The sequence below is a fragment of the Colobus angolensis genome, unplaced genomic scaffold (genome assembly GCF_000951035.1).
Source record: "Colobus angolensis palliatus isolate OR3802 unplaced genomic scaffold, Cang.pa_1.0 Scaffold362, whole genome shotgun sequence".
NCBI classification, from domain to species: domain Eukaryota; kingdom Metazoa; phylum Chordata; class Mammalia; order Primates; family Cercopithecidae; genus Colobus; species Colobus angolensis.
Window position 1 is genome coordinate 1,159,264 of NW_012116955.1, and position 14,009 is coordinate 1,173,272.

General features: G+C 37.0%; 1 protein-coding gene across 2 annotated transcripts in view; it reads right to left on the reverse strand.

Annotated features, from left to right (window-relative positions):
• Positions 1–14,009, reverse strand: part of CEP162 (centrosomal protein 162kDa) — a 119,947-nt gene that overhangs the window by 76,722 nt on the left and 29,216 nt on the right. For both annotated transcript variants that reach the window (XM_011953493.1, XM_011953492.1), the window contains exons 10-13: positions 8,767–8,958; positions 7,495–7,576; positions 1,715–1,997; positions 565–826 (exon numbers count right to left, since the gene is read on the reverse strand). In XM_011953493.1, coding sequence (XP_011808883.1) covers positions 565–826; positions 1,715–1,997; positions 7,495–7,576; positions 8,767–8,958 — 819 coding nt within the window. The remainder of the gene's footprint in view (positions 1–564; positions 827–1,714; positions 1,998–7,494; positions 7,577–8,766; positions 8,959–14,009) is intronic.

Here is a 14,009-nt window from a genome sequence, read left to right on the forward strand (position 1 = left end):
CATTCTCCCAGTTGCTCAAGCCAAAAATCTTAGCAATCCAAAACCAATTTTTCAGATTTCTGGTTCTACCTTCTAAATATATCCTTATCTAACCACTTTTCATCACCTCTACTGCCACCACCCTGAGTCAAGCCCTGTTGCCTCCTGTAAATTGCATCTTTTTTTTTTTTTTTTTTTTGAGACGGAGTCTCGCTCTGTCGCCTGGGCTGGAGTGCAGTGGTCAGATCTCAGCTCACTGCAAGCTCCGCCTCCCGGGTTTACGCCATTCTCCTGCCTCAGCCTCCCAGGTAGCTGGGACTACAGGCGCCCGCCACCTCGCCCGGCTAGTTTTTTGTATTTTTTAGTAGAGACGGGGTTTCACCGTGTTAGCCAGGATGGTCTCGATCTCCTGACCTCGTGATCCGCCCGTCTCGGCCTCCCAAAGTGCTGGGATTACAGGCTTGAGCCACCGTGCCCGGCCTGTAAATTGCATCTTACAAATGGGATGTGGTACCTTAAGATTAATTCTCCTCGATGGAAGCAAAGAAAGTAAAACAACATACTAAATAAAGAGTATATGATTACCTTTTTTCCTAGGTTGATTAGCGGTGGAAATCGATCTCAAGTTTTTGCTTTTTATAATGTCCCCTGAAGTTTTCTTTTCAAGAGTAGAAAACATCTTGAGTGGTGAACTCGGTTTGCCATAGCCTGAGCTCCTAACTGATGCATATAATCCACGATGGGGTTTCCTTTTAAGTAAAGGAGGTGCACTTTTGGCCTTCTTGTATGGTACCTGTTTACCCATTACAGCCCCTTCTTCTTCAGAACTAAGTTGAGATCTGTAAGTCTGTACACAACAAGCAAAAGCTCTTCAGTACCTAAATAAACTTTAACTATTGCTGTAAATGAATATTTAAAGGATGGCAAAACAATAGTGATTATCAAATAATGTAGTTTGTAAAAAGCAAACTACTATAGTTAAGTTCTTGCAGTCTAATGCATCAGAATTTTAGTATTTTAAAGCAGACCTTCAAAGTTAGCATTGAAACAAACTAAAGCAAAATAATAAAGCAAAATTAGCTTGCCAGAAACCAAGATGTGTAATTACTTGAATGAACACAGCAGAAAGAACATATTTTGAAATGCCATAAAATCTTATTTAATTTGTTATCTGAATTTCTCAAGATGCTTTAAAAATGTTATTAATACCTTGCCTTATTCCACAAAGAACTGGAGAAGACTTAAATACATAATTCAAAATTATAAAATACAAGTAGAATGTCTGAATCATGGGAACTATAAAGCAGAAGAGCTCAAGAATACAGGAAAAAGAATCAGTACAATGTAAATTTCTTCACAGGTGTTAACTGCTTTCCTATAAAATGACAACTTAAAAAATACAAATGACTGGAAAGACTGAACAGTGCACACTACAATGATGAATAAACTTTTTCTTATACTGTTTAAATTCTGGACTATATTTTATTCAAAAAAAGGAAAAAATGTATAAAGAATGGCTTCTAAAAGCAAGCCAATGTTATGGTGGTATTTTTGAATTTGGGGATTGGCTAGCATTGTAATAAATATCACTCACAAATATCCAAGATCTACTGTGGAGGTCAGTATACAATCAATCCCACTAGTTTAAAAAGCACACACCTACCAATAGTACTTATATACTTTACATAACTTCAGTTCTCAATATCTCAAATCAATTTAGACTATAAATACTTACTTTATTAATTTTATCATCCTGAGATAATGATGAAGAATTAACAGATATTTTTTTCCTCAAAATATTAAGGTACATTTTATCAACATGTTCTTCTGTGGCAGTTACTTGTGGACAGCTGTTTTCCATACTCTCATTTGTGGTCTTTTGTAAAATCACATTCTCATCATTTTTGTCAAAAAAATGGTTCACATGTTGTGAGTCTTGAGACATAATATTTGGGTTCATCTTCAGGGGTAAAGAGTTAACAAATTCAGTTTCTTTACTTTCGGCCACTTTCTCAGAGCTATACAACAAAACAGGACACAGATAATGAACTCTATGTAACAGCTCTTCAAACATCAGTAATAACCACGTGTGTGTGTACACGCAGATGCACTATATATATGAGTTGTTAATTATTCATATTAAGTTACTGATGTTAAATACATTATTTATAATTTTGGTTAACAGTACACTCACGTAGTGTAATTGCTTTTAATTTCAGATAATTTTAATGTAGTATAATGCAAAGGATTATAAAGGTAATGCTGAGATCTATTTTAGAGAAAGACCAAACCAAACAAGACTGAGACTGCTTTTGTAGAAGAAAAGTAAAATATAAATTTCTAAGTGAACTTTCTGTAATATATCTTTTATCTACAATTTCTTATAAAGTCGACATGCATTTGAAATAAGAAAAACATTTTAAACATTTCTAGAAGAAACTAAAGAAATAATCATAATTTATGTTAAGGAGGCTTAGAGTATAAATACTAAAAAAGCATATACTTAATCACAGTATAGGACAAATTTTAATGTAAAACAGAAAAATCACTAGGCTTTGAAAAGAAAATCACTTCTGTGGTTTAAAGTACTTAAATGTAACAATTCAATTAGCTATTAAAAATGTAGAACATACAACGTAAGGAAATGTTTTAAATGCGGTTAAATATAGGCAAACTACAGGGTCTCCAAAAATATGGCAACTGTGGTTTAAAACACTTAAATGTAACAATTCAATTAGATGTTAAAAATCTAGAAGATACAACGTAAGGAAATGTTTTAAATACAGTTAAATAGTGGCAAACTACAGGGTCTCCAAAAATATGGGAACTGTTAGTCTTAAAATAGTTAATCATGTGTCAATTAGGCCATTTAATTTTATAATTTATAAAATAAGATTAAAGAATGTTTAAGAGGCTACCATTTTCATATAATGTAGATTGACTTCTTGGTAACCATTAGAAGCTTCTAAAGTAGCTGGAATCATCAAAAATATAATAGTTCTTTCCTTCTTCATAGCAGCAGAACCTCGCTAGATGTTAATCAAAATTGTTTCTCATTCTTGCTGGGTACCAACTAAACTATATTTCCTTGCCAACGTCCATCTAGATGGGACCATTTACTAGTTCTTCCCTTTAGAATGTGAGTGCTATGATGCCAAGAACGCAACTTATTTGTTACTGGCTTAGTTGTCAGGTTTAGGGTGGCAGGAAACTGATAGAGTCTGGAGAGATGGCAGCCTATGTTTTACAGTGGCAAAACATTGCTAAATTGTCATCTACAAAAGTTTGTAAGGGAGACCACATGCCAGCCGACCATGGAGAACTAAGAGAAATGACGGGAAAGAACAAGGAGTTAAGTGCTGGCTACTATTAGCTTCTTTTGACAAGATATTACCAAAAAACTGATGAGTTCAACATAGAATGAGCTGGTTTGTAAGCAGAATTTAAAGAGAATAGAAAGAATCTAGAAACTCTAGAAATGGGTTCTCTCTCTGTGTAGACTCAAGCTGTAAGATTCAGCCTTGAAGAATACTATGAAAAAGCAAGATTTCATGAGACTTCTTGGTTGAAGAGTGAGGAGTGACCCAGTTCCTTAGCAAAGATCATATTAAGAGTGTAATCCAGAGTGAGACTCCGTCTCAAAAAAAAAACAAAAAAGAGTGTCATCTTCACATTTAAGGTATTGTTTCCCCACATATCTAGAGAACTGCAAATAAATGCAGAGAAAAAAATTAGAGGGACAAGGAATCAAAGAATAAAGCAGATTTAAAACCTTTGTCTAGCAAAGGACTTTTTTTTTACCTTTTATTCCAGGTTCAGGGATACGGGTATTGTTCACGGGGATTTGGTGTTCAGACTATTTCACACCCAGGTAATAAGCATAGTACCCAACAGGTAGCTTTTCGATCTTCACCCTCCTCCCAACCTGTTGGGAGGCCCCAGTGTCTGTTGCTCTCATCTCTCTGTCCATATGTACTCAATGTTTAGCTTCCACTGATAAGTGAGAACATAAGTATTTTGTTTTCTGTTCCTGCATTAGTTTGCTTAGGATAACGGCCTCTAGCTCCATCCATGCTGGTGCAAAGGATGTGATCTCATTCGTTTTTACGGCTGCATGGTATTCCATGGCGTACATGTATCACACTTTCTTTATCCAGTCTATCACTGATGGGCATTTAGGTTGATTCCTATCTTTGCTATTGTGAACAGTGTTGCAATGAACATATGCATGCATATGTCTTTATGGTAGACAATTTACATTCCTTTTGGTACATATCCAATGATGAGATTGCTGGTCGAACAGTAATTCTGCTTTAAGTTCTTTGAGAAGTCACCAAACTGCTTTCCACAATGGCTGACCTAATTTACATTCCCACCAGCAGTGTATAAATGTTCCCTTTTCTCTGCAACCAGCATGGTTTTTTTGTTTGTTTGTTTTTTACTTTTTAATAAGAGCTATTCTGACTGACGTGAGATAGCATCTCATTGTGGTTTTAATTTGTATTTCTCTAATGATTAGTGATGTTGAACATTTTTTCGAATGCTTGTTGACTGCACGTCTTCTTTTGAAAAATGTCTGTTCATGTCCTTGCCCACATTTTTTTTTTTTTTTTGAGATGGAGTCTTGCTCTGTCACCAGGCTGGAGTGCAGTGGCACAATCTCGGCTCACTGCAACCTCTGCCTCCTGGGTTCAAGCGACTCTCCTGCCTCAGCCTCCTGAGTAGCTGGGACTACAAGTGCATGCCACATGCCCAGCTAATTTTTGTATTTTTAGTAGAGACCGGGTTTCACTATGTTGGCCAGGATGGTCTCGATCTCTTGACTTCATGATCCGCCTGCCTCGGCCTCCCAAAGTGCTGAGATTACAGGCGTGAGCCACTGTGCCCAGCCTACTTTTTAATGAGGTTGCTTTTTGCTTATAAATTTGCTTAAGTTCGTTATAGATTCTGGGTAGCAAAGAACTCTAAATTTCATTGCTGGCACATGGAATTCACTGGGACCAAAGAGATTGCTAGGTTACTAAACCTTCTGAAAGAATATAATGTCAAAGAAACCATAACCCTGTTCAAAAGAAAAAAAAAAAAAAAAGAAACTCAAAAGCCAGTGACTGGGAACCTTAAAGCTACCTGTAGGCAGGAAGTGGATTGAGAAGGGAGTGTATGCCCCAACGTGGGTATACCCCTCAACCTAAAATCCACTTCAGTTGTAGCCAATGGTGATAAAATACAAGACAAATCCTCCAAGGAATGGAATGAGGGGCTATATAGAATAATAGATTTAAGATAGCCCCTTCTTAATAGAATAATAACCTAATCAAGGGAAATCCCTATTCCCAAGGTAGGAGGCCTTTACAAGTTCTTTCCAGTGGTTCTCAAAGTTGCAACATTGATTACTGTATTTTCCTTATACTTTTCCTTGCTGAAAGGGCATATCTACTGCAGTTCCACCATTATATATTGGTATGGGGGTGAGGAAGTATATAACCCTGTCTTTTTAATTCATCCATTGGTAGACAATGAGGAGTTGTACTCAAACCTGACAGAGAGGACTGTGCTTCACCTGGAAATCCTGGTCTTTCAGATGCATACAGTCCTGAATGGGCTTGGGGATGCCTGCTTGGGGAAGGGGATAAGTGAGTCCGTGTATGAAGAAGAGTGAAATTGATATTTTGTTATTAGAAAGGTACATCCTGGCAGAGAATGACTAGATACCGACCAAACTCATTTTTCTTTCTTGGCACAGAAACAAATCACATTTCACAGCCTCCTTGGACCTAGTTAGCTAGATGTGCTGGCTCCTACCAATGGAATGTGAGCTGAAGTGATATGAAACTTCTGTGTTAAGGCAGTTAAAAGAAAGGATGCAAAACCATTATCTTTCTTTCCTTACTGACTGGTTGGATGATGTCATAACAAATCTTAAAACTATGTGCTGATGACAGAAGCAGCCTAGGTTCCTAAATGATTATGTGGAGCAGAGCCCCAATTCAACCCCACTGACCCACAAGGGACAGTGATGTGAGCAAGAAAATACATTTTTGATGATAATCTACTAAGATTTCAAGGATTATGTTACAGCAGCTAGGGTCATTTACTCCAGAGTTTACTAAAATTTTTTAGGTATGTGTACTAGAGATCATATTACTGACATTTCTATTACATATGATTACTGTTATACCTTTAATGTAAGTATATCTGTTTTAAGCTTTTAAACACAAATGTAAAAATCTATTTTAGAATTTCTATTATTGAAATGGTTTTACCTATAACAACAAAGATACAAGACGTGTAAGAAAATCTCTTTAGTTATCACTAACATACCCCCAAAGAGCAATGATGAGCGGGCACAATCTCTCCTTTAAAAATACTAAATAGCATTATAGATCAACGGAAGACTACTAGACTTAGCACTGAAGTGAATGAATTTTAGTGTAAGGTTCACTGCATCATTTTTTTGTCAACTAGTACAAATGTAGAAACAAGGCCAGGAAATCACCACATGTGGATTTACATCATGAGGATATAGTATAGGAAGGGGGCTCAAAACATCTCTGTTGAAGACACAAATGAACAAATGACAACATGAATGGATGACAGGCTACTTCACAGAAGTATTTTATGGAGATCAAAGACCTGACAATATAAGTGGTTAGGCACATGAATGGCCTGTGTTCCTGGTCCACAGCTCTATGACCTTGGGCAATGGCTTTATTTATTTTAACCTCTTAGGCTTCAGTCTTCTTGTCTATGAAATAGGGATAATAATGGACTATAACCCATGGAGTTGCTGCAAGGTTAAATGAAATAATACATGTAAATTATTTGCCCAAAGTAAATGTGACAAATGTTAGCTGTTATCATCTACCAGTAAATTGAGTTCATCTCAGTTTCATTTCTTGAATTACGGGCATAAAGACGCCTTCCCTACTTATGAGGATCGCGTGGGAGACTGGAAATGACATTTCAGTGCTACACAAAAGCAACGCTGTCTATGACAAGGTTACTGTGACGTGTTACTCCGTGTTGAAGAATGACAGTGGGTCACACATACTTCCACTAAACTGTATTGGACCTGAAGCATTTTAATGAGGATCATTTCTCTTGTGGCTACAAAACTCACCCTGTGAGATGACAGCCAGTCTGTGACTAAGTCAAAACTAACTGGTTTATAAAGAAGCAAATCTATGACTCATAAACAGAATAAAATTCACTTTCTCCCTCATCGTGAATGAACTGTTCCAGCATTATTTAAAGCTGAGGAGACTGTATTTTTCAGTGAAAACCTTTAGGACTATTTAGTGGCAGCAACTTTTTTATAGCATCTATTTATTTTTTCATTTAGCCCTAGAATTTTGATGACTTGAGTAAGGACGAATATAAAAAGAAAAGAGTAATGACTCACAGGTAGACTCAAGCTAATAATATTAGTCATTAATCATTCACTAGGAATGATTACATAGAACAAATAACTATAAAAGTTTCCAATGACAAAACAACAAATAAAAAAATGCATACCTCATAGGTTGTAAATCAAAACCACTGACCCCAAAGGAATCTATTCTGATAGGTTTCATCAGCTCCTCCACTGTGGGCAGATCTAAGAGGCAGAAAAAAAAGCAGAAACAAAAAATGTTATGTAGGTTGCTTAATTTACATGTGTAATAGCACCAAAATTATATTTTCTCTGACACAGTTAACAAAACAGTACATGCAATACACCTGGTTTTCCATCTTAAGTTTCCTTATACCAGGAAAACTTTCTTTCTTATGAAAATATCAAATAAATATCTCAAATATCAATATTAAATATATTTATCAAAAAATATCTATACACAAACACACTCTCAGTACATATTTGGTTGATCCTGAAATGCTGTTCTCTAACAAAATACAACTTTAGTACATGTACAGGCAAAATAGTAAAAATGTCCCTTTAAGTGACTTCTTAATTTGATCAAGGCATATTAGCAGAGAAACTGGGCCAGGCGCAGTGGCTCATGCCTGTAATCCCAGCACTTTGGGAGGCCAAGATGGGTGGATCACCTGAGGTCAGGAGTTCGAGATCAGCCTGACCAACGTGGTGAAACCCCATCTCTACTAAAAATACAAAAATTAGCTGGGCGTAGCAGCAGGTATCTGTAATCCCAGTAACGCAGGAGGCTGAGGCAAGAGAACTGCTTGAACCAGGGTGGCAGAGGCTGCAGTGAGCCAAGACAGTGCCACTGCACTCCAGCCTGGGCGATGGAGCAAGACCCCGTCTCAAAAAAAAAAAAAAAAAAGAAAAAAATAAAAAAAAAAACAAAAAAGAAACGAAACTGAATTTTTGTTATGTGTCTGGCTCTAATTTTATAGTTAAGTCAATGATTCCTGTGTTTCATTTGAAAAAAATCTTCTTTTTTTTTTTTGAGGCAGAGTCTCACTCTGTTGCCAGGGCTGGAGGAGCACTGGCGTGATCTTGGCTATTCTCCTGCCTCAGCCTCCCGAGTAGCTGGGACTACAGGCGTGCGCCACCATGCCCAGCTAATTTTTGTATTTTTAGTAGAGATGGGGTTTTACCATGTTGCCCAGGATGGTCTCAATCTCTTGACCTCATAATCCACCCACCTCGGCCTCCCAAAGTGTTGGGATTCCAGGTGTCAGCCACCTCACCCGGCTGAAAAAAACTCTTTAATTAAGCTCAGAGACTCAGAAACAATCACTACAGCAAATTGTATTTTAATTATATTACACTAAAAACTCTTTAGAAAGGATATCAAATAATTGAAAAATTCATCTATCAGTTTTTACCGGATTCCATAGTGGAGATGTTTTTTGAATTCTCTTCATTTTCTTGAGGATGACCTTTCACTGAGCTCTTGATATCTTCCATTGTGTTACTCTCAATTTTTTGTTTGTCTTCATCTCCCAATGAATGGGCTATATGACAATAAGCTCGATGTAGGGCTTCAACATCACTACTGCTTTGTCCATAAGAAACACCTGTTGAAATAAGCATAATCACCAGAAATAATTACACCACAAATACATGAGAACTATAAAACACTAATATCATTTCTTAACCTGTTAGGAATATAAAAGTAGAGTTAAGTACTAACTAGGTAATTTGCAGCTATGGTCTACCAGCATGGATTCACAGCAGGCTCAACAACTCTTTGAGTAAGTTGAGGCGTGTCCTGATGTGGTAAGTATAAAATCTGCCTTCACTAGTCATTGCTCTTTCTACTACTATTCTTAATCAACCCCCTCTGCATTGGATAAAAGTATTCTTAAGTTTCCCAAACTAAAAAATTCCTTTGAAGGATTCTACCTCTCCTTTACCATTACCATTCTCTCTGCTTCTCTGTACCACCAAGCATCCTGTCATCTACACTTTTTCAACCACAACGAATTCAGTTGGAGGACTGAATTCCTCCAACTTTGCAATCCAATGTATTCCAACATCCTGCTAAAGCTGTTATGATCAAAAGCAATTTCCTAATAACCAACTCCATTTGTCTTTAGTTCTTTTCAACTATGTGAGACATCTGACATTATCTTTCTCACTTTATCTTAGCCAAAAGGCAGAGAATTCATACATTGTTTTTTTTCCTGGTAACTGTTTCTTCTGCATGCCTTCTTCTTTTTGTTACTACCATCATTTTGATGGCGGTTTTCCATCTCTTACAGTCTATAGTTCATTTCAGGGCTCCATCTTCAGTCCTCTTCTTTTGAACACCTCACTTACTAGTTTTTTGGCCTGGCAAATTTCATGAAGACTTTTAGCTTCAACTATTACCCATATGCTTATGACTCCAAAATCTATGTCTTGCGTCCTTATAACTCTTTTCTGAATATCAACTTAACAGACATCTAGATTGTCCTATATCACATCTACATATTCCTCAACTGAATTCATTATATTCCCTACTAAAACTTGTTCTACTACCAGTATTTCCTAATCACATCACTATTTACTCAGTCACAATAGAAACCTTGATGTCATCATTCACTCTTCCTTCCCTATTAGCCTTCTGATATGGTTTGGCTGTGTTCCCACCCAAATCTCATCTTGAATTGTAACTCCCACAATTCCCATGTGTCATGGGAGGGACCTGGTAGGAGGTGATTGAATTATGGGGGTGGGTCTTTTCTGTGCTGTTCTCATGATAGTGAATGAGTCTCACGAGATCTGATGGTTTTAAAAACAGGAGCTTCCCTGCACAAGCTCTCTTTGCCTGCTGCCATCCATGTAAGAGTGACTTGCTCCTCCTTGCCTTCTGCCATGATTGCGAGGCTTCCCCAGCCATGTGGAACTGTGAATACCACAAACCCTTTTTCCTGTATAAATTACCCAGTCTTGGGTATGTCTTTATCAACAGCATGAAAATGGACTAATATACCTTCTCTTTCCACCAACTGACAAATTCTAGAAAAAAGAACTCAAATAATTTAATGTTAATAATGATTGCACATTTTTGAGTACTTTCTTACTCATTTTGTAATTTTTATTACTGACAAGTGGAATTTTCAAAATTAGAGGAAAATAATGAATCACAGAAGACAGGAAAAAAAGAAGAAAAAGAGGTGACTAATCTCTTCTCCTCATACCCATGGTTAATTAACCAGTTATTAAAACTAAAATAGTATATATAGTCTCATCTTCCTATATATACAATGTAAGTTGTGTATATACACAACTTCTAAACAGAAGAGATAGCCAAGTGCTACATATAAGATTGTGTAAGAATGCCTTACAATGAGATGTCTTTCTAGCTAGTGCTTCAGGTCCCCATGGCTACATGAAGTACACCCAAATAACAAGTTTGCTTAAATAAACTAAAAACAGAAGGGGATACTGCCAACAGTTGAAGGGCAGAGATTTTCAAGAGGACATGAGGAAAAAGGTCTTGCTTGTAGCATGAACGAAAGAGATCATTAATTTTCAAGAAAAGAGGAAAAGCACACGGTGTCTTTTTTTCCTCTATAAAAATATCAGGTTGAGCAAGTATCTGCTGAGCATACATAAAAGAAATGACTTCAATGGTAAAGACCATAATAGTATCAAATGCTCATACCTAATTTAGTAGGCATGAAGTGTCAGAAAGAATAGGTTCTAGGCTTTTAAGCAACAACAGAGCAAACATGCAGAAAAACAAATGACCTAAAAGTTAGAAATGAAAAAAAAAAAAAAAAAGTAGAAGAGGCTGCTCAAAAAATGGCAGGAAAGTGGTACTTTCCTAACTTATTAACCTAAATCATATTAAAAATAATTTCATGGTTATGTAAGTTAACTTTTCTCCAAGCATATCACGAAAAGGGGTTCCTTATCTGCCTTTTACATTGAAAACAGAAGACTCTGTAGTTATTTTACGTATTATTATTACAAGTCAAAAGCTCTCATATTTTTCAACTTTAGTAAATTGAGGCTGGGCATGGTGGCTCACGCCTGTAATCCCAGCACTTTGGGAGGCTGAAGCAGGTGGATCACTTGAGATCAAAAGTTCAAGACCAGCCTGGCCAACATGGTGAAACCTCATCTCTACTAAAAAAATACAAAAATTAGCCAGGCATGGTGGGGTGCACCTGTAATCCCAGCTACTCGGGAGGCTGAGACAGGAGAATCGCTTGAACCCAGGAGGCGGAGATTGCAGTGAGCAGAGACCATTCCACTGCACTCCAGCCTGGGTAACAGAGCAAGATTCTGTTTCAAAATAAATAAATAAATAAAAAATGAAAAAATAAAAGAGAAAGTTGAGAAGTGCCAGATACTATTTTGCAGAGGAAAGGGTCTAGTTTCATGGAGTAACACTGTTATCCTGTGATGACTCCAGTAATGCAGGCATAGCACAAAATGGTACTTCCTTATGAGACAAATGAAAGTAAATGAAAGGTTAGATCTAGTCTGGTGTTAGGAAATCTTAAGTTTTATATTTACTAACCTCTTTGATACAGCAAAACACAAAGAATTTCATAAATAATATTTTTAACAAAAGAGAATCTTTGACAATGTTTAAAGTTAGTCAGTGTTTGAAAATTAACCAATGGTTGTTAAAGTTAGCTGTTCAACACATGAAGTGACACGGTTAAACAAACAAAAAAAAAACCCACTGAACTTTTCAGTTCTTAAACCTAGTTCACATACTCATTTGAAGACTTTCAACTATATATTTTATTTTATTTATTTATTTATTTTTTGAGATGGAGTCTCACTCCATCACCCAGGCTGGAGTGCAATGGCATGAACTTGGCTCACGGCAACCTCCGCCTCCCAGGTTCAAGGGATTCTCCTGCCTCAGCCTTCCGAGTAGCGGGGATTATAGGCACGTGCCACCACACCTGGCTAATTTTTTGTATTTTTTAGTAGAGACCGGGTTTCATCATGTTGATCAGGCTAGTCTCGATCTTCTGACCTCAGGTGATCCACCTGCCTCGGCCTCCTAAAGTGCTGGAATTACAGGCAGGAAACAATGCACCTAGCTGAAGACTTTAAAGTATGTATTTTAAATACCAGAAATTCAATACCCCGCAGCCAACAAGTGTTTATACTGTATAACTCTACGTTCTCTACTGCAGCATGTATTAGTAACAGAGGGTTGACATACATAATGATGATAATAACAACAACAAAGTTGTAACTGTTTAGTGACTCCTAAAATGTACTATGGACTATATTTTATCTCAGTTGACCATCACAAGGGTTCATTTTAAAGAAAACATGCTTAGAGGTAGGTACTCATTATCCAATGTCACATAGCTGGTAAGTGGCAAGGTTGAAAATATGAATCCAAATCTACATGATAGTAAGTTCATGCTCTACTACATTCAAGTAATGGACTAATCAAATTATCTTGGAGTCACGAATATTTAAGAATTAAGACCAAAAAACTCTAGCTTTATATAACTGCTTAGATCATCTTAATAAAATTTTTACTTTTAGAAATACATATTTTATTTCTGAGTTTTTCTTAAAACCTACAGTACTGGTTTTCATATTGTGTATGCAACTGATTTTGTTATCAGTTTTTCAGAGAAAATCATGGGTTTCACAGATGTATTATTGAAATTCCATTTTAAATCATGCTTTAAAACTTAAACATTATAATAGATGCTAATCTGCACACTCAAATGTACCATTTATGTAACTGTAGTAATCTGAAGACATTGTGTAATTACAATATTTTTAATAATTTTTGCTTTCTTTTTTACTTGTTTTAATGCGCACCTCAGAATAAAGTTTCTCTGGTCATCCTGAGCACATGAATTTCCTATAAAATACTGTTAATCAGAAAAGCTGTAGCTGTACAATGGCCTTTTAAAAAAATTCATGTCTGCCTACTGAAAACTCTGCAAGGGGACAGACTATCAAAGCACGTATGTAACATGGTTCCTTAAATCAACAGCAGTAAAACTGGGGGACATGCACTCAGCACATGCTTACATAATGGTAGAATACTCAGTTGGGCAACAAGTGAGTAATGTGTCTTGATGGGGAAATTATGTCTTATAGTCGTAATTGTTTTTTTTTTTTTTTTGAGACGGAATCTCGCTCTGTCGCCCAGGCTGAAGTGCAGTGGCCAGATCTCGGCTCACTGCAAGCTCCGCCTCCCGGGTTTACGCCATTCTCCGGCCTCAGCCTCCCGAGTAGCTGGGACTACAGGCGCCCGCCACCTCGCCCGGCTAGTTTTCTGTATTTTTTAATAGAGACGGGGTTTCACCGTGTAGGCCAGGATGGTCTCGATCTCCTGACCTCGTGATCCACCCATCTCGGCCTCCCAAAGTGCTGGGATTACAGGCTTGAGCCACCGCGCCTGGCCATAGTCGTAATTTTTTGACCTTTATATTTTAAAATGAAAGTGGATGTAACAAGTCAAAATAGTGGTGACTCTTGGAAAGACAGTGACTAGAAATAAGAGATATGATGGACATTGTGGTTAAAGTCCTCTTTTTTTTTTTTTTAATTATACTTTAAGTTCTAGGGTATATGTGCATAGCATGCAGGTTTGTTACATATGTATACTTGTGCCATGTTGGTGTGCTGCACCCATCAACTC